The sequence below is a fragment of the Tachysurus fulvidraco genome, chromosome 26 (genome assembly GCF_022655615.1).
Source record: "Tachysurus fulvidraco isolate hzauxx_2018 chromosome 26, HZAU_PFXX_2.0, whole genome shotgun sequence".
NCBI classification, from domain to species: domain Eukaryota; kingdom Metazoa; phylum Chordata; class Actinopteri; order Siluriformes; family Bagridae; genus Tachysurus; species Tachysurus fulvidraco.
In genome coordinates this window covers 8,025,656-8,053,384 of record NC_062543.1, presented here as the reverse complement: position 1 = coordinate 8,053,384, position 27,729 = coordinate 8,025,656, and the positions used below count along the sequence as shown (strand labels likewise).

Here is a 27,729-nt window from a genome sequence, read left to right as displayed (position 1 = left end):
AATTAAACTCTGCTACTCTTATTTATTTTAAAATAAAATCATGAGCAAAATGGAAGTTAAACATGTTCTAATTGAAATTTTACTTTGTAAGTTTATTGAACATTTCATAAGCAGTCATCCATGATCTCCTATTTCACAATATGAGGTGACCAAAGCTCAATTCTCTTAGTCCATTAAACAACATAGCATTGTACAAAGCATGAAGTATCAGGAGATTTTAAATGGAGTATTAACGGACTTGTGTTTGGACCTTTCAATGGTAGAATAATTCAAAACGTACACCCAAAACCAATGAAAAGTTGTTTGTCAAGTTGACAAAGGAAATTTGCACAAATACTAATTGCAGGGCTGCCAATAATTGTAATCTTTTTTTTCATAAATGGTAAAATTAAAATTGTAATTTTCTTTATTTGAATTAAGTTATTTATTATTTATATAAAACATTTGTGTGGATTTTCTGTGGATTTTCTATATGCATTTTTTTGTGTTTGTGCGTCCAGTGTACAGACGCTAAGGCCGAGGCACTGTGTGAGGCGTTGCAGACTGTCGTGGGACAGTGGCGAGGTCGTTTTCCTTCCCCCCTCCCACTGGAGCTCTACATCTCCTCAAACTTTATTGGCCTCTTTGTTGATGAGAAGGTAGCTGAAATCCTGAAGGGCTTTGCGTCTGATTTTGCCTCTGAGGCTACCGTCAAAGCAGGTGAGTGTATTTAACTGTGTAAAAATGTTCATTTTGTTGTTAATATGTGATGGATTGGTGGAAGTGGTCAGATCATTGAATCATAAAAAATATTTTGTCACATTTGAGGTTTTTTTTTTTAGGTCTGTTGACATAAAAACTGAGACTAAAGACAAGTGAGACTAAAGACTGAATGTTTGACTTGATGGAGTCAAGTTTGATGCTCTGTGTTGTCTCAGATATCCATCACAAAAACATGAGGCTTACTACTTATTATTACATCTTTATTTTTATGCCTGTAGAAATGTAGATAATATTTATGGAAACAGACAAAAAAAGTTCTGGCTTATGCTTTGTGTTCCTACTAAGGTTTGGTGGATAAGCATGACGGGAATGAGATCCAGAGTCTCATTATTGCTGGTAAATGTGTATACCGTTATACTTAAAATATAATAATTCTGTCATATCTTATGGGTTAAATATCACAGTGTTTATGAATGTTTAAATTTGAATTTGCCAATGAAAAATGTCCAATCACTAATATGATAGAAGCTGTGCATAAGGATACATATATATTATATGGAGTCTTATGAAAACGTACTAAAAGTCAGTAAGGTTTTGTCCTCAGGAAAGTCTTCAGAACTTCTTTGTAACTTGACCTGCTGTGTTTTGTTTGTCTTATTAATGTCAAGAAAAAAAGAGAGGCTATAGCTTGAAATTATGGTTTATAGCGTTACATATCTTCTCTCAGACGTTTTACCACAACATTAAATGTAACTATAAGCCGTTAAAGAGGACTCTTTTAAAGATGTTAATCAAACTATTATACTATACTAAAGAAATTGCAGACTATTGTGGTACAAGAAGGATATCACCTGTTTCCTGTTACTGGAAAATAATCAACTGTGAGGTGGTAACAGTAACTCTGCTTTGCATGGTGATTTATTCATTACTTAAATAACCACAAATTTCTCCAAACCTGTCTTGTAAATTGTTAATATGGAAATAAATGACGATACGTACATTCAATTTAGTTTAATTACATTTTATTTGTATTGATATTTAAAAATGGACTATTTATCAAAGCAGCTTGACAGAAATCAGGATAGACAGATTTATATATTTATCACTTTATACCTAATGGGCAAGCCTCCCTGATGCAATATGAAGAAGAAACCTTGAGAGGAACCAGACTCGGAAGGGAAACTGGAAAGTGCGATTATAAATCATTCGCCTTCTTTAACTGTCCACTATATGTTTAAAAAAATTTCGGTTATATAACCAGGAAATTCCTTCTAGTTATTACATGATTATTTAGCAGAATATTTAGCAGACGTTATCAACTCTTCACTGGTGGAGACTTTGGTAAAAAGCTCCTTGTGGTAAATCTAGACCTAAAGCTATCACAGCAACTCTAATTGTAAGCAATGGTAGCAACTCTATTTGTATTAAATGCAGTTCGAAGCCAACTTCCTGGTTACTAAGTTATCTCATGGTTATTTAGGCTGCTCATGTTGAGCCATCTTCAGCATCACTGAGTAGTACACATACATAAAGGTCATGATGTTTTACACAGGTTTAATGACACTGGTGGGTCAGGAGGTTAAGGCTCTGGGTTGTGGATCTACTGTAAGGATCAGTGGTTCAAGCCCCAGCATTGCCAAGCTGCCACTGTTGGGCCCTTGAGCAAGACCCTTAACCTTCACTTCTCCAGGGGTGCTGTATAATAGCTGACCCTGTGCTCTGACCCTAACTTCCAAAAGTTGGGATATGCGCAAAAAACGAATTTCACTTAGCTGTAACCTATATGTGACACTTCTTCACTGTGTTCTTAATTTGACTGCGAGGATCATCTCACAATCAATATATTGCAATGTTGTCATAAAATATTATTATATACAGTGTTTATCCGAATTAAACACCTAGAAACTTCTGATGCTTACATTTTTTTTTATTTTTTTTTTATGATTTTTTTTAATTGCTCCTCTTTACCACACAGACGCCCATGTGGAGCCACATAAGAAACAGCTTCATGTCACTCTGGCCTACCATTTCCCAACTAATCACCTCAGCTCATTGGAAAAGCTGGCTAAGGGAGTGGATGTGTCTCTGGGCTGTGATTGGCTTGCCGTTCTGTTCTCACGGGACATCCGATTCGCCAATCACGAGGTATAAGTCTCTTCCCAGACCTGAAGCATTTATTAGAACTTTATCTGCTATCACGAAGGTGCTTTTAGTGTGTTATCTGTTTCCTTCTTTGCTCACTTCTATCTATAGATCAGAGGTTAGCCTTTCCAGTCAGTGTTCTATTTCAGCCAGATCTGTCTCAGATCTGTCTGTGATATCTCCAGATGAGACCATGCTGTGGTTCTGAAGCATAACCTCAGAAGCAACCAATACTTCAAACTAGATCTTTATAATAAAGTACAAGCTGTTAGCTGATAAAGGAAAATTCTGGAAGTCTGATGTACACTAATAAGTGCATTTTCCAACCGTGTTTCTCTGCAATGTTGGCACTCAAAATACGTCAGCAAATATTATTAAAGAAATCTTGAATCTCAATGCAAATCACTCAGCTCTTTTTTTTTTTTTTATAATCACTTGGATTCGAAGTAAGTGTACCGTAGTGTAACACTGCAGTGAAGCTATCCATTTATCTCCATTTCTGCACCAGGTACAAGGTCAAACGCTACTACATTTTTAATGAAGTAGCTTACATTTACATTTACATTTACATTTGGCAGACGCCCTTATCCAGAATGACGTACAAAAGTGCTTAGGACACCACCACACTAAAGCTGTTCAGGATTTTTTTAAGCTTTTTTCAGCTTGTAATGAGTTAAATTGTCTAACAACCTGTTAGTGGAGTAGTCCTGATAAACACTAAATCATTAATATGATCTATAATTTTTTTGGTGATTGGTTAGGAGCATATGGGCATGGTGTATTAGTGGTTATCATGCTTACCTTTCACCTCTGCTGTTGGAGGTTCAATTCCTGCCTCTGCATGGAGCTTGCATGTTCTCCATGTGCTTCTGGGATATTCCCAGGTACTTCCCTGGTCCAAAGCCATGTATAATATTATATAGAGATTGACATCTCTAAATAGGTCATAGTGTGTGAATGGGTATGTATGTACACTGTATTGGGTTGCCACCCCTTTTACAGTGACCCCTGCCTTGCACAATGAGTCTTTTGTTGGTTCCCTGTTAACCTTTGTAGGAGAATCTGTACAGAAGTTAAATGAATGGATGGGTACAAGCGTGATTATTTTTAGGCTACTAATGAAATGAGTTCTTGCTTCCTTGTTGAATATTTACTTGAGTTTTTGTGTACAGATTACACATAACGCTCTCTGTCTCTGAGTTTGTCTCTTTTGATCCGATGCTGGAGATTTTTCCTATGCAGCAAAGAATAGTTCAAGATGAAAAGTGTATGCAAACTGATTTATTAATGTTAAGTAATTTTCCTACTAATATACGTTCGGCTCGCAGGATCATGAGCAGTAAAAGCTCCAATGTGCAGCCCAGGCCGCTGTTTCTAGTAGCAGAAATGTAACTGATTAGGATAAGTGGTAGCTATGAGTATATGATTATGTAACACAAGTTAGCGAGTCATTAACCAGTGTTGTGACTATGGGGTTTTGTGTTTTGTCCTTGAGATATTGAGTCTAAATACAGTACTAATTCAAAAGCATCGTAGTTAAGCATTTTAAGTGTAAACATAATCTACATCAAATGAAATCTTGTGTTATTTTTCTTTTTCTGATTGTTGATCCTAGTCGTCTGACACTCAGCTGTAAATAAAAAACAATTAGACATTCCCAGACTTGACATCTGTTACTCCGGTGTACTATGGCTACTAACTTTCCCTTCTGCACATAATAGTCCCTCTACATGACCTGTGTGTTCCTTTTTGCCATATAGACATTGCGGGTGATGTATCCATACACTCCGCAGAATGAGGATGAGTTAGAACTGGTGCCAGGAGACTTCATCTTCATGTCCCCAGTAGAGCAGGCTAGTGCCAGTGAGGGATGGGTTTATGGCACATCTATGGGCACTGGGCTTTCTGGCCTGCTGCCTGAGAACTATGTCAGCCGAGCAGATGAGTGTGACACATGGGTGCTTCATGGGTGAGAGACTATTTTTAAGCACTTATTAGAAGAATGCGAACGGGTACCGAGTGCTTGCTTGTACATAGTTTCTGGTTTTTTTTTTTGTTTTTTTTTTTGACAGGTCCCATTCTTTTCTCAACTGCACCTCGCCAACTGTAAGCAGTGGTGCAGTAGGCGGGCCTTTTTTTGATGGACAGCTGGACGGACGTCTCCTGGATGACCACGGCTCAATGGAACAACTTCCTTTGAGTGTCGTATGTCATCCGATGCAGGTAAGAAACAAATGATTCACCCCTAGTGTGCACAAAGATGTGTAAATATTGTCAAATATTTCCCTTGTAGCATGCGTAATGAGGAACTCCTTTAAACTATCAGGTACATAACCAGCTTATTAAGATTGTGAGAAGTTTCTGTCAGATGGTTTCTGACTGAGAAAATCATTTAAAGCATATATTTGTTTACTTAAATTATGTAGAAAATCGATTGTCTTGAATCGTTCGAAAGTTAATTAGATATTTGACTATTTGATCTGTTCCTACAACAGAGAAGTCAGAAAATCTAAATCAAACCTAAAGAAATCTATTATATGAAAAGTCCTTCACTTACACTAGTGTATAACAGTCAGTTTGACGCTTCCCGTCTTCATTTTTAGGTGCTGCGGACCAATAGTCAGTCTCGACTCCCCAAAAGAACACTGTTTGTGTGTCGACATGGTGAGAGGATGGACGTGGTGTTTGGAAAGCATTGGATTACCCAGTGTTTCGATGCCAAAGGTCGGTTCAGGGGTCAAAGGATGTTCACATGTATTCATCCTGCTGATGAGCTTGTCCATTGTTGACCGTTGCCCTTTCTTTGTTTCTTAATTGTATATCCATAACACCATTTCCTGTGAATGTCCCACTGTTATTTCTCTAATTGTCAGGTCATAGTCCTATATAACAGAATATATTACTTACAGTAATGTTATTAGTCTTTTAAATATTTCTTTTATTAGTCTGAGATGAAGCTCTTACTGTAGAAACTAGAAAAGTAGGGGGAAAAAAACAACTTATATTAAGTTGAGACAGTATCTAACATTTTACAGAGAATTTAGCATAATGAATGAACATAACTCAGCAGCTAAAATCAAATGAACCTGACCATGTCAGGTTTTTTTCAAAACATTAACTTGAAGCTCTGAAGTTTTTATCTACTTTAATTTAATTAACTAGTTATTTAGTCTCAGAGATTTGAAGAAAGCAGAAGAAATATACACAGATCAGCCATAACATTAAAACCAATGAAAGGCAAAGCGAATAACTTTGGCTATCTCGTTTCAGTGGCATGTGCCAGGGGAGGGTATGTTAGGTAGAACGTCTTGTAGTTGATATTTTGAAAGCAGGGAAAATGGGCAAGCATAAAGATCTGAGCAAATTGTGATGACTGTTCTAGGCTATCGGGTATTATATAAAGGCGTCAGAACACACAGGGAACAGCAGCTTGTTACATATGGGGCTGCAAAGTCGCAGACCATTCAGAATGTTCATGCTGACCTCAGACCAGTGAAATGAAAGCACCTGCAATGAGCACATGAGAATCAGAACCAGACCATAGATGGAAAGAGGTGGCCTGGTCTGATGAATCACGTTTTCTTCTACGTCATGAGGACAGCTTGGTTTTTGTGTGTCACTTTCCTCAGGAAGTTTTTTTGTTGGGAAATCTTGGGTCCTGGCATTCATGTAGCTGTTACTTTGACATGTACAACATGCTTAAACATTGGTGCAGACCAAGTACTGTACACCCCTTCAGCAGGATAATGAGACCTGTCACACCGCAAACATTGTTTAGGAATGGTTTGAGGAATATGTCAAAGAAATCGAAGAGAAGTGTTGACTTGGCCTCCACATTCTCCAGATCTCATTTGGATAAAGCATCTATGGGGTCTGTTTCATAGAGACCACCTCCACCTCACAACTGCTAACATCTTGGTGTCAAATACCACAGCACACCTTCAGAGATCTTTGTGGAAACCATGCCTCGATGGGTCAGAACTGTTTTGGCAGAACACTGGGGAAATGTACAATATTTATTTGTGATGGTTTAATGATGGCTGATCGGTGTATTAACATGGATAAGAGATCCAGCTGAGAAACACGTTTTTGTTCTTTGTGCTTGTTGTTAATGATAACGTGTTCTTTTGTTCAAATCTGTTGCAGGTCGTTATATCCGGTCCAACCTCAATATGCCAAGTAGTCTTCCAGGGCGGAGTGGAGGGTACAGGGAGTATGATAAGGACTGTCCTATCACTGTGTTCGGCGCCACACAGGCTCGATTAGTGGGTCAGTATTATACAGAAACACTCTCAGTATCAACCTGAAAGATCACAATGCTTTCATTTCATGTTAGTTTGTACAGAATGCTCTTGAATAAATGTCATAACATGCAGTAGGAGCTCTTTGTAGAAAAATATATAATGTAGCAGTAATATCAACATTGTGTGCCAGGTGACATTGTGGTTGCTTGTACATTGATGATGTACCCAAATACCACCATCCTTCTCCAGGCTGGTTAACTAAGCTAACGTTGAAGCTTTGTGGTTGCAGCTGCCGTATTTCAATCTTGGTATCAATGGCAACCTTTCTCAGTTGCAGCAACATTATTTTTGTGTTAAAATGCACCCCACAGAGATCTCTCGAGTGGGAGCGATTAATTACAGTTATTAAGATTTTTCAATGTAGCGTAGTGTAATGTTAATAAATATGCCCCCGAAGGCACAGCGCACATCAGGAAGCCATCGATTGGAGGGCGAAAAAAGGCATTTGTAAAGTGATATGGAGGTGGAATTAAAGACGGAAATTAATGCCTATTCAGAAAAATGTAAGACGTTTCATATTACATGTAGTTTAGTAACTAAAATCACTGCAGTCTTTCATCAAGGAAAGCTAGAACTGTAATTAACTGTAATGAAAATATGACTATGATGTTGAAAAAAGATTGATACTGGGTTTTCTTTTGCCCTTTATAGGAGAGGCCCTGTTTGAGAGTCACACGGTGATTGACTTTGTGTACTGCTCACCCTCCTTGCGATGTGTTCAGACAGCCCATAATATCCTCCGAGGTACACTTGCCATTATCTCTTTCACTATCCGTCACTCCATTCAGCCCTCTGACCTTCACTCACAATGACGATGCACTTTGGCTATTTTCTCTGTTACTATTTCACCCCTATTGCTTTTAAAATGTTTTTGCGTGCCATTCGCTTACTTATCCCCACCCTCCATCCCCTATTTCTCCCAGGGCTTCAGCAGGATGGGAAAACTAAAATACGAGTCGAACCCGGACTCTTCGAGTGGACTAAATGGGTATCGGGTTTGTCCTTACCTGCCTGGATTCCACCTACAGAACTAGCAGCTGCTAACTTTAGTGTCGACACAACATACAGGTTCTTATTCACGTATTCTCGTATTCATTCTTAATCATACACTCTGTGGGAAAAATTAGCCAAAGGACCCCCACCCCCACCCCCCTAATCTCTAAATTATCTCTAAACCTAATCTCTAAATATTTAATGTAGTCTAGAGTACTGACCGTCCAGCTTTAAGCCTGGGGTAATACTGATGTAGATCTGTGCTTTGTCTGGATGACTCAGTACAGGAGGCTGGTTGTGTTAGAGCAGTCTTTATGATGTCTGGTTGAAAACTTTATCTTTTGTGTCTAGACCTCATATTCCCATCAGCAAGCTGACCGTGTCCGAGTCGTACGACACGTACATCACGCGCAGTTTCCAAGTGACTCGGGAAATCCTAGCCGAGTGTAAAGCTCTGGGTAAGGAGAACTGCTGTTCTTTTCTGTCCTGGATACAGATAATTAATTCAACATTCTTACTGTAAAAAAAAAATCAAGATGCAATCAAAAAATTTCAAAGCCATACTGACATTACAAGCTCTACTCAGGACATATTTCCTATTGTATTACAAACGAATGTATAAAAGCTAAAGTAACCAGCTTTGAACTTCTTAAGTGGGTGTGTTTCTAGATTTATGTTTTCCATGTGGTTTTGTGAACAGACAACACAGTGCTGATAGTGGCCCACGCGTCGTCTTTAGAGGCCTGTACGCGCCAGATGCAGGGCCTCAGCCCACAGAACTCCAAAGACTTTGTCCAAGTGGTCCGAAAGGTCTGTTACAAAACCTTTTCCCTTTCCTTATTTCTGTGAAATAAATGTACAACATTTCTCGAATTGTTACAAAGAATCTTAACAAACCAAAGTATGTTTTTAGCCTAGATGTCTTCACAAAAACAAATAAAAAACCCACAAAGGTCTAAGTTGTTTTAATATAATGTATTACAAAGTAATATAAGGTGCACATTAGTGTTAATGAAAGCATGAAATCGTTTACTCTAGACTAACTACGCATCATAGTATTATAAATCATAAAAGATGCAAGTCATTTTATCTTGGCTTTGTCATGCAGCATACAAAAGAACTGGCCCTGTGGACTAAACCACTAGAAGGCACTGATGCACCAAATTTGTGTACCAAATATGAGCAAGGAGAACGTCTGCTATATGAATCAGTGCTCATGGTTTAAACATGAGATGTGTCTGTTGTGACCAAATGCTGCGTATTGTGCAGACTCTGTGAATGCTCGATAGGATTATTTTTAACTCTGATTCCAAAAGGGAAAATGAAGGGGAAAAATTAAGGGGAATAATCATTATGGTTAATAAATAGTATAAAATATGTACTTTTTTAAAATGTATAATTTCTTTTAATTTTATTATTATTTTTATAAACAAATTTGTCTACAATCGCACTTAACTTTTCTCCTTTTCTGCAGATTCCTTACTTAGGTTTCTGTGCTTGTGAAGAGATGGGTGAGACAGGGGTGTGGCAACTCGTAGACCCACCCATCCTGCCCCTGACTCATGGGCCCAATCACAGCTTCAACTGGCGGGAAACTCTGCTGCAGGACTGACAGGCTCCGCTTTCTTTTGGTTAGCCTGCCTTTTAGCTCTTCTTGCCAAAGGCAGCTCAGAAACACGCTGTCACTCGCTCTCTTCTTCCACTCTGTGGCGCTCGTGCACCATTAGATCTTACACAGAGCTTCCATACAGCCGTGTCTCTGCTGCACTATTCCATTCTGATCATGTACGTCTCCTGTGTTGCAGCAACCATGTCTGTCCATAACTATGCTCATACATTTATGTCATGCCTTTATTAGAGGGCATGTTTACTGCTTCACTGTCATGGACTTGCGTGAAACTAGTTCAATGCTGCCACATAGAGTAGCTGATGATTCCCATGGGTTTCTCACCTCAGCAAACATTTCACGCTAGCTACATCGAATGCTTCGAATCAAACCGACGCTTCCAAGATGGCCGCCCTCCTGGACAGTACAAACTGATGCAGCAAAGGGAACATGGCCGCCACCAGACACACTGTGAGGAAAGTGTTTTGCATCAAGCTTCCAGGCTACTTTTCAAATATGTCGTCAGCGGAAATCAAGCACAAAAGATGAAACTCAAGCGTGACAATCAGAAAGGAGAAGGATCTTTGGAAAGAAGCTGACACGACATCTCCAACACAGATTCCACCTCAGGATGAAGTTGGTATAGGGCTTATTTTAGCAGTTCAACACTTTTGCATGCAAAATATAAATACACCAGGGGTTCTCAAACTTTCAGCCAGGCTCCCCATTAACTTTAAAATAAATTTCATGCCTCCTGTGTGCTTAAATCCAGCTATTCAAATAAGATTAATTATTACAAAACATGCACAATGTTTTGGCAATTTATTGCAGCCTTGGTGCTTTCTCTTTCTAAGACTTATTGACTGACTTATTGATGTTTGGACTAAACCCATTCGATTCAAATAGCCATTCAACAAGTTAGCTTTAAGAACTCAATACTAAATATATTCATCTTTGATTATAACGAGTTATTTCCATCGCTGTAAAAAAAAGTACAAATCATGGACCCTGGGCACTATTTTGAGAACCAAACACAAGTCAATATGTCTGAGTTGACCATCAAGCTTTGCTTTTAATTCATCAGCAATTATACTGAAACTGTTTGTCATCTTAATGTACCCTGTTCACACACCCCATTTACGTCAGTGTGAGTACTCTACATGGCCAAGAAAATGTGTACCATCACACCCATATGTGATACGTTCCTAAACTATTGCCAGAAAGTTGAAAGCACAGCTCTATAGCATGTCTTTGTGTGCTGTCGCATTATGATGCTTTACTGAAACTAAGAGAAAACTCAAACCCACTCCAGCATGACAATACCCCTGTGCACAAAGCAAGCAAAATGAAGACTTGGTTGCAGTGGAAAAACTTGACCTCAACCCCTTTTGGGATGAACTGGAATGCTGACTGTGTGCCAGACTTATTCACCTGACATCCTTACCTGGTCTCACTAATGCTCTTGTGGCTGAATAAACACAAACCCTCACAGCCACACTCCAGATTCTACTGGAAAGTACCCTTTTTAGAGGGATGTTTAACAAGCACATATAGGTGTGATGGAGTCCACTGCCTTTGGCTGTATAGTGTATATACAGAAAAAATATATATATATTTATACTCACACCATTGGTTCTATACATAACATAACACATAACGACATAATAATGTAATCTTGTCTGCAAAAGATCAACTAAGGTTCGGTTAAAATGCTGAAATACTGAAAGCAGTTCTTGGTAACAGACTCAGACTTTTTTTTTAATTTATGTGTACATGATGGTGTACATGATGGTGTATATGATGGTATGTACATGCTTGATAAGCCCTGTACAAGCAACAGGTCAATCAGGAAGCCTTAAAATTTGGCCAGGAACTTGGAAAGTAGTCCACAAACAAGTACACGTCTGTACATAGTAGCACACAACAAAACACAATATTTCATGCATTTATTTATCTATTCGTAGCATAACTGCTAGGATTTTTTTCTGGTGCTTCATATAAAGTTTTTTTTTTTGCTGTTCTCTCTGGTTTAAAAGCAGAAGAATTAAACTGTAGCAACTGTTCTCCTCTAATCTCCACCCTATTTTGTCCTTATACACATCAGCCTTCGCAAGTCACACTTTTTCCTGATCCGTTTGTGTAGCTTTGTTGTTGGGTCTTAAACTAGCTTGTGTGAACATCAGGTTGAACAACATGCCAAGTCTATATGTTCTCCATATAACATTTTATTTTATTTTTTCCCTCATGAATTTTCTAAATCTGTTTGATGTACCAATTATGGTTTCAGTTAAGTGGATGGTTATGCATAATTTATCAAACATATTCTTATAATCAGAGGCATGCATTTTTTTTTAAAAACTTTGTATTATTAACTGTTTCTCAGTTGTGATTTGAGCCTCAAACTAATTGTTTTTTGTCTTCTATGGAATGTAATGTCTTCAAAATGATGTTCACCTTTTTTCCCAGGTAAACTATGAGGAATTGGCTACATTCATACTTCCTCCTGTGAAGCTGTGTGTGTATTCAGTGAAGTGTGTGTGTGCTTTCTACCTGAGATGAAAATGATACTCAATGCCTAGATACATCAAATTATATACAGTAGTGATTGTTATTACAAAATGGCAGGATTCACACATCATTCACATCTCTGTAGGTTAAAACGAGTTGTAGGAAGCGCTAACGGCTCCTCAATGCTAATAAAATCAACCAGACGTCGTGAAGGAGGATGCCTCAGAGTTTGCTAAGATTCAGAAGAGTAGCCCCAGGTTTCCCTTGTCAAGTACCCTATGTATTCGCATGAGGTGAAAACTCGGATTCTCAGTTTTTCTTAGTTTTTCTTATTAATATATAGTAGGACTTATTTTCTACCCAGTTTATACAGTCGCGTTGCCGACTAGCCTGCTAGTCGACAGTATAACGTAATGTTGTCAGCTAGGAAAGTGCATGAAATTATTAAAAAATTCAATATTTTATATCAGGGTTATTCAACTAATATTTGTAATTGTTAAGTTACATGAAATTCCTTACTTTGGAAGAAAAAGATAACTAACATAACAGAATTCTGCCATTAATCATTTAATGCTCATGTATTAATGATTCGTTTCTGGCACAAAAAAAAAGACAATTTGAAGTGGTTATATTTTCTATATTTCAGAGATGCTACATTTACCACTATGTCACTCTTTTTCCTCATAGATTTTTTTTTTTTTTTTTTTGACAAACCTTGTCTTGTTATCGAACCAGGATAAAAGACAGTAAATTAAATCGACATTTTCAGGATTTGGCAGATATACTTGTATGTAGAGTAGTTTACATTTATTCTCCTGAGCCATCAAGGATTAAAGGCCTCGCTCGTGGGTTCAGCAGTAGCAGAGGTGGGATTTCCTGAACTCCTGAACTTCTAAGCAGTAGTACATCATCTTATCCACAGAGCTACCTCAGCCCCTAGTCAGTATATTAATCGATATCAAGCCTGGATTTAAGCAAATCATAATTCTTTCAAAACTAGAACTATACTTTAAATTATTACACTTTTTAAAAAATTATATATTAAGCTTTGCAGGGATTTGGGTGTCTGAAAGTTTGTGAAAACCCTCCACTTTTCAGTCGTAATGTCTAAAGCCTCATAATTAGTCTCTGGTCTGATGAGCTACTTTCAGCTAAATCGTTTACTTAAATGAACAACAAATGATTTCATGGTTAGAAAAAGTTGCAGAATGATGGCCATTGTAATCATTTCTGTTCCAGTATTTTTTAAATACTCCTTTATGTCTGCTAAATTAATTTATAGGATGATGATCCCTGCTCTGTAATCTTGGGTATATTTAGAAACCAATCTTTTGCAAACATGTTAATGTGAACTATTCCTTTTTCCAACCAAGCATTCAGCTAATACAATTTCTGAGAGAAAGCAGACTTGGATGACAAGTGTGGGTTTAAAACAGAAGTGGAAAAGAAACTTTAATAAAGCTTCACCTGTTTGGTCTGCATTTAGTATTTAAATGTAAACAACACACAAGAAGACAAACTGAAACTAACTTTGTTCAGTGTTTTGTCTGGGAAGTGGGGAAAAAGAAAAATTAAACGTGGCTGTTGAACAAAAACCTAAAACCACAGAAAGGTTATAGGTACAGATGAGTAAATTCTTAAACAAATGATTGATTTGGCAAATGGATGATGATGTCATCGATAACCATGTGAGCTCAGTTCAACTTTTGTGTGTAAGCCATATATTTATATTTAGTAACATGCAGCTTAAGCCGAACTTCTTACTCACGGCCATTAAAGCGCAGCCTCTGACCTTCATGTAGCTCTTCTCCACAACCACTCCATGCATGAAAACACACAATTCCCTTCTTACAGGTAACTTCTTTACTTGAAACAAGTACACACAAGTATACTGCAAGTTGTGTTCTGTGTAAGTAAATTATTACTTTGATTCTTATGCATTCCACAGATGTGTATCAGAAGATTGTTCTATTTTGCTGCAAAGGATTATCTTTGTAAATTGTTTCAGATTATTTTGCGACTTATCTGCTTAAAAAAGATATTAACAATGTTTGAAAAAAAATAAATAAATGTTTTATCACCATATGAAGTGATGTGATTAGTTATGTTGGCTTAACTTTTTAATGACCCCATTAGTCAGCTAAGAATGGGGGGGGGGGGTTATTATTATATTGTCAATATTGTACTACGGCTGTATAACTAATGGCAAGGCAAGGCAAGTTTATTTGTATAGCACATTTCATACACAGAGGTCATTCAAAGTGCTTTACATAGAAATTAGAAAACAGTTTATAAAAGAGAAAAAGAAATATATATGAAAAATAGGAAACACGATAAAATCATAACAAAAACAAATAACAATTAAAGAAAATAAATGTGATTTTAGTAAAAACAGTTTAAAATATGTTAAAAAGAATAAAACAGGAGTAAAAGTGATTTGGATAAAAAGTGCAGTCAGTGTGAAGCAGCACAGCGCTCATTCAGTAAATGCAGAGTTAAACAGATGTGTTTTTAATCTTGATTTAAAAGTGTCTACTGTTGAAGCACATCTGATCTCTTCTGGAAGCTGATTCCAGCTATAGGTGGCGTAATAACTAAACGCTGACGCACCTTGTTTTGAGTGAACCCTTGGTATCTCTAACTGACCTGATCCTAATGATCTGAGTAGTCTGCTTGGTTTATATTCAATTAGCATATCTGTAATGTATTTCGGTCCTAAGCCATGAAGTGATTTATAAACAAGTAACAATACTTTAAAATCTATTCTAAATGTAACTGGAAGCCAGTGTAAGGACCTGAGGACTGGACTGATGTGCTCATATTTTTTGGTTCTGGTCAGAATTCTGGCAGCAGCGTTCTGTAATGGTAAAATAATGTGGTAGATCTTTTTCAAAACATTGTTTCATGCAGCAAATCTCAGTGTCCTTAAGATATTAACAAAGTTTAAACCTGATTTTCTCCAAAAATACCAACCTGTAAATAAATGTTGCTCACATATTACTGGTAAAATAAAATTTACTGTAGATAATGTAGTGTAGTGAGACTTTTGCTGATATAATGCCAAAAATAACAATTGTCAAAACAGCCAAAATATTTAGTTTAATGTCATTTGTATAGCTCTTTCAACAGTGGACATTGATGCAAAGCAGCTGTACGGAAATATATAAATTCAGGAGAGTAAATTTCCATTCAAAATGAACATTCATCATTCATCACCGAGCAAACCAGAGGTAACGGTTTCATAGAAAACCTCCCTGATACAGCATGTAAGAACACACTCACAAGAGAAGCCATCATCAACTGGGAGACAATGTTTAGTGTGATGATAATTAATATCCCTTCTATAACTGTGTACTCTCCACTGCTTCTCTCTTTCTACCCATCCCGAGGCATCCAGAAATTGTACCAGCTCAGATCGTCTTCTGTGCGATGAAGAGTTTGGACCTCCGCTGAGATGAGGCCGACTCTGTGAGGATCCTGAGGCATCTAGAGATCTACCAGCTCCAGTTGGACTCTGCTAAACTAAAGAGGAGATATCAACTCCATGTGGTCTTTTGCATCAATACAACATTTATCAGGCTGTATATTTATAATCACACCCTCCAGTGTCACCCAAATGAGAATGAGGTTCCGCCTTGAGTCTGGTTCCTCTCAAGGTTTCTTCCTTTACCGTTCAAGGGAGTTTTTTCTCACCACTGCCACATGAGTCACCCCAGACTTGCTCATTGGGGATGAATACAAACAAATTTAAATATATCTAATATTAATCTTGAATTTTGTATGATAGTAATCTTTGTATTATTCTTTATAATAACCTTTTGTTCTATGTTTATGTTCTGTAAAGATGCTTTGAGACAACGTCAGTTGTAAAAAGCGCCAAACAAATAAATTTGAATTGAATTGAATTGAACTCTACGGTTAAAAATGCAATGTTTTAACCAGGGAATTCATTCTAGTTATAACATATACAAAACAAATCTGCCTTGTTGAAGTTATTAACGGTTCACTGATGTCTTCATGGTTTGTAAGTGGTACCATCCACAGCGGTCCCCTGTATTTCCAGGCTGTACAGGTGGAGCTCCAAGCGATGAGACTTTGGCCATAAGTAGGGCATAAGGAAGGAGTCAGAATCACTGATAACTCAGGAGGGAGGGGGAGGGAGGAGGAGGAGGAGGAGGAGGAGGAGGAGGAGGAGGAGAGAGAGAGAGAGAGAGAGAGAGAGAGAGAGAGAGAGAGAGAGAGAGAGAGAGTGAACGAATATATGAACTATGTTTAGACTTCTAAGGGTTATGAAACATTTACACAGAAGACAATTTACAGTCTCCAGTCTACCTTATGGTTTGTTCCTGGATAGTTGGAGGAACTTGAAGAACCCAGAGCAAAACCACAGAGACACAGAAGGGACACGTGAAACTCCACACAAACAGTAATCTGTGTTCATACCAGGGACCCTACTGCTGTGAAGTTGAATCACGTTTTAAAAAGCTTTGGAGTGGCACAAGACAAGGAATGGAGGAGGAGGGACTATATGCTCTTTTCCTTGTCAATCACACTGTCACTAGCCAATCACAAGCATCTGTGTGTTGGTGGCTGTGAGAGAGTTACTCTATTACGTGACGCAGCAGTTTGGAGTGATGTGGTTGGCTGGTTTCCATGTTTTGGGGAAGATTGTGTTCATACTCCGTTTTTGGTAGTTGCTAGGTGGGAAAAGACACATGATCAATAATGGGAGGGGAAATTTTTATAGCGTTTGCCCAAACCAAATAATAAAGACATGCACAGCTCATGTCCTTAAAACTTTTTATATATCTTGTACATGTATATAATTTTTCTGCCATGTGGTTAGAAAACATTAAACATCTAAATTGGAGGAGATTCGTGAACATGCCTAGACACCTGCAATATTCAGACTGGCCACTAGGTGTCATTGCAAATCCAGTAACAATGCAATGGCCCATTTCTGCTGTAGACTATTGTACTGCACGTGTTGACACGTGCTACATGCATTTATAGACAATGCCTGATAAAGTATTACATTTGATATATTTAAAAGGCATCATTTACAGCCAGGGATGTGGAAATGTTGAAATTCTGAAAACTTTTGGAAAAATGTATGAACATTGTAGATATAGTTATGCTGCTCTCAAAGTAAATCCTATCTGTTTTTAGATGCTATACTCCACTTTAATGAATCATTTTAAATACATACAAAAACTAAAGCGTCTGGAGAGTCTTAAAATACTCTTAAAATGTATGTCTAAATACTAAAATACTGGTTAAAATGTGTGTGTGCATAATAATGAAACCATTCAAAATTGTTTCTGAACATGATATAGCTACTACTAACAACAACAACAACAACAATGATAATAATAATAACACACACACACACACACACACACACACACACACACACACACACACACACACACACACACACACACACACACACACACATAATATTACACATTATATTATATATTACACAATTACACATTTTGCACAAACAGTACTCATTTGTATTTGTATAGAAGACTCGGTTATGTTTAGAAGTCCAGTGCAGTAAAAATTAAAACTGGTTCATCCTGCGGCTTTTGGCAGATCTGAAAAAAAAATCCTCTGGGTTCTTTTTAATAGGTGAGTTTCTGATCTGCTTTCAGAGATTGTTTGTGCTCACTGTTAACGTCCCCAACCCCCCCATACCTACACATATACACACACACCCACACCCACACACGACCCTCTGGTGCAACGACCTGTGAGAGGTCAGGTGGCCCGTGATGCTGTTTGATCTATGAGTTGTGGTCTTGCTCCAGATCTTTTCTGTGATCTCACTGGGTAAAGCAAAGATTATCTGTGTGTGTGTGTGTGTGTGTGTGTGTGTGTTTGTGTGTGTGTGTGTGTGTGTGTGTGTGTGTGTGTGTGTGTGTGTGAGAGAGAGAGAGAGAGAGAGAGAGAGAGAGAGAGAGAGAGAGAGAGAGAGAGAGAGAGATTAAATGTGACAGGGTCAAAAAGGAAAATTGATTGAGACGGCTGGTGGGCGTTTGGGAATTTCCGCATGTATCCATCACATCACCTACCTATAGCACAAATAACTTAAAGTGAAATCTACAATTTAATCATTTTTATTTATTTGTTTGTTTGTTTGTATGTTTGGGTGAAAAAGAGAGACTTCACAGAAAGAACAGATATTACTCACTGATGGCATCATGATATCATAAATTTAGCAAGATATTTCAGTCCAAATCCTTGCTGCTTTTGCCAGGGGGTTCAAGTTTGACCAGAGACAGAGTTTTGAACAAGATGCTGAGTCAAACATACTTGAGCCAAGTCAAGAGAGAAATAAACAAAAACAGAAAATCAATGTTTCGCAACTAAAATCAATGTTACTGAAAACAGTAACAGGAGGATTGTGAGAAGGATTGTGGTCCAGGCGTTGATAATTAGTGGAAAGAGGTGCCAAGAGTTCCAAACGTGGCTGTATGTAAATCAACAACATAATGAACCATAATAAACAAACAAACATGTTTTGCATTCATCATTAACTGCTAATTGCTAACCCTTAATAAAAGCCTTGAATTGATGAGCGAAGTCGACTTGAACAGACCCAAGAATATCAAAGATATAAAAGAAATTTTGTATAATTATTATTACAATTCTCTTTAGGAGGTGCATCACTATATTCATTCAACGTTCAAGAATAAAAGAAAAATTGTCATGTGTACAGGAGACAGTCAGTTAGAAAATACAATGAAATTGACACAAAGTGATATGGAGGACACAAACAACATACATGACAAGTAAAAGGAAGGGAGAGGATTAATAGAAGACATTTGGCAAGAAACTGTGCATATGTGGATTGTAAATATGTTAGCTGTAGTAGTGTACGTCAATTTTTGAAACAGGTGAAGGGTGCCAAAACTTTTGGAGCTGAACATAGTTATTGTCATATTGTACATTGTAAAGAAAGACGTCATCTTTCTCTGTGCTGTTTCTAAATGCAGCTAATGAATATTGTGTGGACTATTGTATGGACAAGCTTTGAATGCATACACTACGAGAGTGAACACTCCCTTTCCTCTGTGTGTTTTTTTCTAAAAAATGGCGAGTGCTTCAGGGGAGATTGACTAGTGTTACCTCGAAGAGGAAAAAGCTTTTGTCTTCCTGTATCACCTTGGGCAACACTTTCTTTCAGAGCAAACAATCACATGTCCATGTTACTACACAAAGGTATTATTGCTTCTTCTATTTTCCTAAAACACAGACATGGATGCACAGAATAAAAGCGCTTTCTTTCTCTGCAATATTCCCTGAACGAGGTCTTTTGTTCCGTGCTTTTCTCATGACCTTTGGCCTTAGGTATCAGCCGGGTGCCTGTGTGCAGCTTTGAGGTATCCTCCACTTTGTCACACCCTGATACTTACTTATACCCATGATGCACACACACACACACACACACACACACACACACACACACACACACACACACACACACACACACACACACACACACACACACACGCTCAAAAAGAGGAATAAAAGAAGATATCAAGAGAAGGGGTCAAACTGTCTGCTTTCATGTTAGCCTATGTTTTGAAACAAGTTGTGACAGAAATCAGAAATCACCAATATCATTACCATGAGGACCGAACTTTACATTAAAAGTTAAAATTTTGAAATGTTTCCCAGATCAAGCTGTAAAAAGAAGAAGAAAAAAGATAAACCAGGTGTTTTGTTTTTGTCTGAAACGTAAAACAACTCTAAAATCCTTTGAAATACATTGAAGCTGATAGTGAGCAGAAGTGCTGTTTGTTGTCTCTAACTTCAGCTAGGACTCTTTTATGTCTGTATTTCTTTGTGTCTATCTGAAAAAAGACAAAGAAAAAAACAGTGAGGTTCCTCCATTCTTCTTGTAGTCAATAAACTTAAGATTCAAACTAAAATCAGTGTAATTGCGTAAACTACTGTAAGAAAATACTGCTGGCATAGTGAGAGAAAAGAGTCATAAAGTGACAGGCGTTAAAACGAGAAAGCAAAACAAAGGAATGGGAATAAGAAAGGAAGATGAGAGAAATAGAAACAATAAATATAAGAGATGAAAGATTAAGAGAGCATGTGGGCTGATATGAAAGAGAAATTAGGAAGTGAGTGATAGGGAGAACGAAAGGAGGAGAGGGGTGGGATAGAAATAGAGAGAGAGAGAAAGAGAGAGAGAGAGCACTTAAAATTAAAGGCTAAATGTTGGTTGAACCATAATAACCATATACCATCCCATAATAATCACAGATACTATGATATAATGAGCAAAAATATTGGAAAAGTATAGAATAATGTTGAATCCTCGGTCATTTAGAGTCCATTAAAAATGTAATTGTTTTTCTTCATGTTTTTAAAATATGAATTTCTCTTTATGTGCATCATAAACATTCACTGATCTATTGCAAGTCTTTAATACTTTCCACGCTGCCACAAGGAAACGTAAGACAGCAGCCTCTTTCTAAATTAACCTTTGAGTGTAAATGAATGTAGATTAACGTATCTGACATGAGAACTGAAATATTTGTCGAGAATATACAGTACGTGGTTTGGATTTGCTTGGCACAAACTTGTGTTTCAAGGCTGTAAGACAAAATGAGAAATAGCCTCAGACGTCTTGTCTTCAGAGGGACATGGACAATGAAGACACATGATGAGAAAAGGGGGAGAAAAGAAAAGGGGGAGGTTTTCCGTTTCTGTCAACTTTCCTCCGTATATTAGCTTTGATAACTCGGTTTATAATTTTATAACTATATCATTTGAATATGGTCATATAAGTTGATTATAAGTTTCCCTTAAATGATAATAAAAGAAATATCAGAATTTGTTTGATTTTACAGTCCTCTTTAATATGAACATGTGTGTACCTTCTCGAATGATTCGATTATCCGATCAGCCAATCAGATGGCAGCAGTGCAACGTATAATCACATACAGCTACAGAACATCACATAGAGCTGCAGTTAAGTTTCATATCAAACATCAGAAATCAGAACGAGTGAAAAAATGCAATCTCAGTGATTTTGATAATGCCGTGGTTGCTGGTGCCAGATGTTCTGTGTTGAGTATTTCAGAAACTGCTGATCTGGGTTCTTTTTATAAACTCACAACAGCCTAGAGAGATTATACAGAAAAGAAAGAACATCCAGCATCGTCAAGGTCCGTGGGCAGAAATGCCTTGTTGATGCTAGAGGTCATAGCAGATCTCTGCAGTAGTTAGCTCAGTCTTTATGACTTCTACGGATTGGAAGGTTGTGAGTTCAAATTGCAGCACCACTAAGCTGCCGCTGCTGGGCCCTTGAGCAATGCCCTTAACCTTCAACTGCTCAGCTGTATGAATTTTATAATTGAGATCAAAGTAAGTCACTTTAAGTGTGTCTGCAACATTCACTAAATGTAACTGTAAAGTAGATGTCAGATTGCTTTGAGATGCCCAGAAGACTACAACTCAAATGATCATTGTTTATGATCATGGTGAGAATAAAAGCTTCTCAGAACTTACATGACATATCGAAACTTGAGGCAGACACAGACCTATGGATTTGTATCTTCAACTGCCCATTTTAGATTAAAGAAAGCACATTACATGAAGCTGCTTCACTACACTCCACAAACCTGTGCAATTCTCTGATGTCAAACTACAATCTACAATATAGTAACTGTGTCTCCCGTGATGAATGTGATTCACTGACCAATTTGTGTGTTCAGCAGAATTTCATAATTCTTGAAGGATTTTTAGTCATTCATTTGTCTTTTAAATTTGACTCAATCAGCTATAAGGAGCCGGTGGAGGGAATGAATCGATGGGATAATGTGGGCACACAATGGCACACAGAGAAAGAAATGCCAGGGGCAAGTAGTTATCCAGTCTTCATATGACAAGGGACTCTGCGGCCTGGAAAGCCTAGATCTTCTTGGTTTTTGTGGAAGAGAAACCTTCATGATTGTGACAAGTTTGCACCACAAGCAGAGAATGATAGCGGGTTGTCCAGAATTACACCCAGGTTTTTGTTTCTCGACAGATGGTGTGATCATAGACAGGATTTAGTTTCAGCTGATGAGCTGTCATCCATGCCGAGATGCCGCCACACATTGGTGAGATCCGCTGCAGAAGCATCAGCGTCTGAGTGACGAGAGAATGAGTTCTGTGTCATCAGCATAACAGTGATAGATGTTGAAAATGAGTATGAGTATAGTTTGTATAGAGGATAAAGAATAGAAAGAGGACCAAGCACTCATTGTGAGACTCTTGAGTGTTTGCATGCAGCAGATGTGGAGGTCACCTGATATGACAGTTTTTCCACTTAGCAAGCTTAGCACTTTTAACCTGGAACATTAGAGTCTTGCGATTGAGCAACTGAAAGGCCACTGAAAGGTCAAGAAGGATCAGGATCAATGACAGTTTCGCTGATCTAGTAGCGAGATGCTCAGTAACAGCCACAAGCACTGATTGGGTTGGGGTAATTTCAATGGAAACAGAAAATTACTGATACTGATTAGGAGTTGCTAATCTCCGGGGTGTCTAGTGCACCCTTTTACAGGATGGGGTAGGATCCAGCAGACAGACGATAAACTTTATAACCTCTGGAAAGAGATGAAATGTCATTTAATGAAATGAGAATACGAGTTAGAGAATGAATTGTATTACTAGAGGTGGAAGGGAAAGATTGGTGGGCCCTGTTAATTTTCTCTTCAAATATGGTGGCAAAGCCATCAACAGCTAGGGAGGAGGATTCGGGGGCGGCTCGAGACATAATCGAGTTTGCATCAGTGGAAGATGAAGGGAAGTTCATTCTAGATTTCTTGGCAGCATTCATGTCAGAGGAAAAAGAATTAGAGTGTAGAAAAGCCAGCAGTAGAGTGGAGAAGATCATCAAGTTGTGATATTCTGCACTTTCTCTCAGCTTGCTCTTAATCCTTTTTGAATGCTGTGTAGCACATCTGGTAGTCAAGGAGCAAAGCACACACAATATCACTCTGGATTAGGGCCATAGATCTGTTTTGAATTTATTTTACACAGAGTGAAACACTTACTTCTTTGTTCTTTTGGTCTTAAACATTCTGTCTTTTTTCTTTCTTTCTAAAAAACCATAAACGACATAAAATATCATTTAAACATAAAATAAAAACCTGTGAAAAATCTTCCCTTTCTCAGCTAGAGTCGGGTCAAGTGAGTTGCCTTTGATTATATAATTTACATTAATAATAGTGTTTGAGCAACACTGCAACAGAAGCAAAGCTTGCGTATGTTTAATAAAAACCCAGTGAGCCCCGGTGTAGAAGAGAAAAGGCAGAGGTGGACAATGAATAAAGTGGAGAGAAAAGTATTGGTTGGTAATTCAAGTGAGATATAACAGAGTAAGGGTGGAGTGACTGAAGTAGGATGGGCAGATCCTGCAGATCCAAACTTTTAGAGTGCTTGATGCATTTTGACAGGCAATTTGACTGACATGGTACAGATCATCTTGTTTCTAACATCTTGTTTTCCACTACAAGAGTAAAACCTAAGTAAAGTACAAGCGTGCAACCCTGGAGATCCTGAAGCATATGAAGAGAAAAGAATACAAAAGATATCAGTCCCTCTGTGGCCCACAGCTGTAACCTACTGACAGATTTGGAGATGAATGCAGCTTGATATGTTGTTGCAGGCGTCCACATAGTCAGACAAAGACAAAGTGACAACTACGCGATGACTATATTTAACATTCAGTCCCTGACCAAAACTATCGAAACAACAAGACCATTTCATTTGTTTGTGCTACAGTATACACCAAAGACATTTGGGTTTGAGAACGAAACAAGGATATGCAATGGAAATGTATGGATTCAGCTTATATTTCCTGATATTGATATCTACTTGTGTTAAACAACATAAAACATTCATATCAGAACTCCCCAAATTTTAGGCAAGCAAAAAGTATATGAATCTTGAAGTCATTTAAAGTAAATAATGCTTAATATTTCGTTGCATATCAGCCTGTGACTCACTGACAATATTCAATTGTTGGTTTTGTGTTTTGTGATGCTTTTCCAGGCTTTCAGCACAGCTTCTTTCAGTTGCCGTTTATTACTTCTGAAGTCATTTTGTTTCTTCCATCATGAGTTCCATCGTCAATAAAGATTAATGAGTCTGTTCCAGAAGCAGCTATGAAATCCTAATCCATGACACTACCTCCACCATGCTTGACAGATGAGCTTGTATGTGTTGGATCATGAGCAAATCCTTTCTTTCTCCACACTCTGGCCTTTCCTTCACTTTGTTAATCTTTGTTCCAGAACTTTTCTGGCTCATCTGTGTATTTCACTGTAAATTACTTCTCGGACTTCTGATTGTTATTGCAGATGATTGTGGTACTGTATATTTCTGCTCTCTATATCTTCTTCGAATGACAGACTGTGATACCTTCACTCTGGCCCAATGAAGATTGTTTGTGATGCATCTGTTCAATTTGCTGTTGTAGTGTTCCTTGGCCAAAATGTTTGGTGTCTGTTGCTCAGTACAGCAGTGGTTTCAAGTTGTTGTACTGTTTATGCCCACTGTTTTCGCAATGCCTCTAATAGATGTTCTGTCTATTCTCAGCTTCAGAACGGCTTACATTTATCCCATAGACAGTTCCCCGATCTTCATCACGGCTTATCCTTTTAACCTCAAATTCAGTCCTAACAGATGAAACTGAGGGCTAAATCTACGAGTACATATTGAAATCTTTCCATTGTTTAAACAATCAATCTAAAATGACACAATCTTGGGGAACAAGAACCACCTGCCAGTCACATATTCCAAAAACTTTGGTTGCCTAAACAAACTGGGTAGTCTGAAACAAAATGTTGTTATTTTTAACACACACACACACACACACACACACACACACACACACACACACACACACACACACACACACACACACACACACACACACACACACACACACACACACACACATCAGGAAACAAATGCTGAAATTGTAAGCTCTCTTTTCCTAATCATCTTTTGATCTACATTAAAAGCAACCGAATTTGCCTTGTGGTTCCAATAGTATCAGAGTGGGCTGTAAATATAAAGTATTTCTGGAATACCAGACAACTAATATTAATAATAATGATGATAATAATGATAATAAAATACACTGGACAAGAATTATACATGGCTGGTTTATAACAGTACAGAGTCAACAGTATCACTACTGGCTTCTGTCTCTTAAAGTGTATAGTACACAAGAAGCCAAAGAAGCCTCAATTCCATCTAATTGACTGCTAACAGATCAAACAAAGTTAAAGTGATGTTGGGATTATATTCTACATTAAGTCTTACTGTGTCATTCCCAGGCGTTGATCATTATTACAAAACGGCAAAGCCGCTTCAGTGTGAAGCAAGAAAACAGAACGTTCTGTCTGCTTTCTGGATTAGTAGAGCTATTTGCAGAACTTGGTCTTTCTCTCTTTTACCCTCTGGAGACAGCTGTGCCCAGCATGTGCACACTGACATCCTGAAGCCACACTGACCGTCTGTAGCATATGCGCTATAAAGTAAAGACAGAGGTGGCTATGTGGTGCAGATCTAGTTATATGTATGGGTTTGTTGCTTTTATTATTCAAATGAATAAATAAATAAATCAACAAACAAACAAACAAACAAATAAATAAATAAATAAATACATAAGTACAATCATTGCATTCTGAAATACAAAAATTGTTATACAATTTCGGCATTCAGAAGTCAGCACCATGGGTCATATGCTTTTAGAATAAATCCTTGTGTATGACTGTGTGTGAGTGAGTGTGTGTGTGTGTGTGTGTGTGTGTGTGTGTGTGTGTGTGTGTGTGTGAGAAAGAGAGAGAGAGAGAGAGAGAGAGAGAGAGAGAGAGAGAGAGAGAGGGAGAGAGAGAGAGAGAGAGAGAATCTGGGTCAGGAAAAAAGAGGAGATTATATGCAGAGCTCTCTCCTATCTGTGTGTTGATGTTGCTGCATGTATTAGACTGAGGGATTTCTAGGACATGCATCAGAAAACATTTCAGATCACACACACACACACACACACACACACACACACACACACACACACACACACACACACACACACACACACACACACACACACACACACACGCACACACACACACATAGGGTGTTCTCATTTAACTGTTACATAAAATAGCAGTTAACGGGTCAATACGTTCGCCAGGGAGAGTCATTATAGCTCAGCATAGTTCATCTACAGTATATCCCACAAGTGTGACTGTTTCAACCCAGTCTCCCAGTCAGGAACAAACAAAACAGAAACCTGCAGCTTATCTGCAACACCTTCTGTATCACAAATATCATTTAACCATGCCCACTTCTACCACTATATATATATCAAATCAGATACAGGTAGTTTTCCCGATTTTCTCACCCCTAGCACAGCTCAGAACAGAGGCTCAGAATGTGCTTTATTGCCAAGTATGCTCAGTGCTGGAGAAAACATACTGTATATACAGAACATTACAGTGAGGCTTATAAAATATACATAATATATAAAATATTAATAGGTACAAAAAAAAAAGCAGAAAAGTAAAGAGACATGGAACACAGAAACCATATACTTGTGCAAGGTATGAAGGGGTTTAATCTGGAATAGATATTGAAGGTCACATGGTAAAAAAGTCACACATTAAACTCTTTACAATTTCAAAAGATTCAAAATAATGATCAGATAGTTAGAAAAAAAATGCATTCAACTACAATGACATTTTTTTTTAACGGAAATTCATGATAATGGAGAGTTAAGCATGAACAAATTGTCTGTCTGTCCATTTCCAAAACTCAGATCAATAGTAAATAATTTGTCACGATGGAGATGAGCCGATTGTACAGTATTTTTTTTTGGGGGGGGGGGGGGGGGTATTTTATGCAAGAAGTTTGAATTCAGAACAGCACAATAATTCTTTATGTGGAAAAATATTCCAATCTATTCGAAAACCAATTTTATCAGTATTTACAGACTGACAGAATTGTTTTCTTGTGAGAAACAGGGAAAAACCACAGACTGAGTGTTTACACAATCCATTTTCAGTTACTCATTTTATAGAGTCTTTAATCAAAATCAGCTTATAAGTGAAGCAGAATGATTAAGCGTAGAGCTGAAGGTTAAGAGTCCATCAGTGGCGTTAATCTGAACTTGCAGCAAGCAAACAAATAGGCAAGTATTATTTTTTTTATGTACAAACAGGACAGACAGAAATAGCTTGAGAAACATCTCAAGATGTCATGGATAAAGGATCGTGTGGATGATTATGATATGTTTCTAAACAGCAAAAGCAAGTGTCAGTAAATGATAGACGCAAATAGGAAATGATGGGAATTTCCAGGCGGTTCATAAGTCTAAACTCTTCAAACGGTAAACGTCTTTTACGGCTTTTATCAACTGCCAAATCTTACTGACGATCAAGATAAAGAGTG

At 37.8% G+C, this 27,729-nt stretch overlaps 1 protein-coding gene across 3 annotated transcripts in view; it reads left to right on the top strand.

Moving 5' to 3' along the window:
• Window positions 1-14,340, top strand: part of ubash3ba (ubiquitin associated and SH3 domain containing Ba) — a 45,425-nt gene extending 31,085 nt beyond the window's left edge. For 2 of the 3 annotated variants that reach the window (XM_027165360.2, XM_047809211.1), the window contains exons 4-15: window positions 501-699; window positions 1,048-1,098; window positions 2,678-2,847; window positions 4,605-4,813; window positions 4,917-5,067; window positions 5,448-5,568; window positions 6,991-7,113; window positions 7,800-7,892; window positions 8,072-8,216; window positions 8,493-8,599; window positions 8,842-8,951; window positions 9,616-14,340. In XM_027165360.2, coding sequence (XP_027021161.1) covers window positions 501-699; window positions 1,048-1,098; window positions 2,678-2,847; window positions 4,605-4,813; window positions 4,917-5,067; window positions 5,448-5,568; window positions 6,991-7,113; window positions 7,800-7,892; window positions 8,072-8,216; window positions 8,493-8,599; window positions 8,842-8,951; window positions 9,616-9,753 — 1,617 coding nt within the window. In that variant the 3' untranslated portion in view covers window positions 9,754-14,340. The remainder of the gene's footprint in view (window positions 1-500; window positions 700-1,047; window positions 1,099-2,677; window positions 2,848-4,604; window positions 4,814-4,916; window positions 5,068-5,447; window positions 5,569-6,990; window positions 7,114-7,799; window positions 7,893-8,071; window positions 8,217-8,492; window positions 8,600-8,841; window positions 8,952-9,615) is intronic. The other variant, XM_027165361.2, reaches the window with a different exon arrangement.
• Window positions 14,341-27,729: the final 13,389 nt, after the last annotated feature.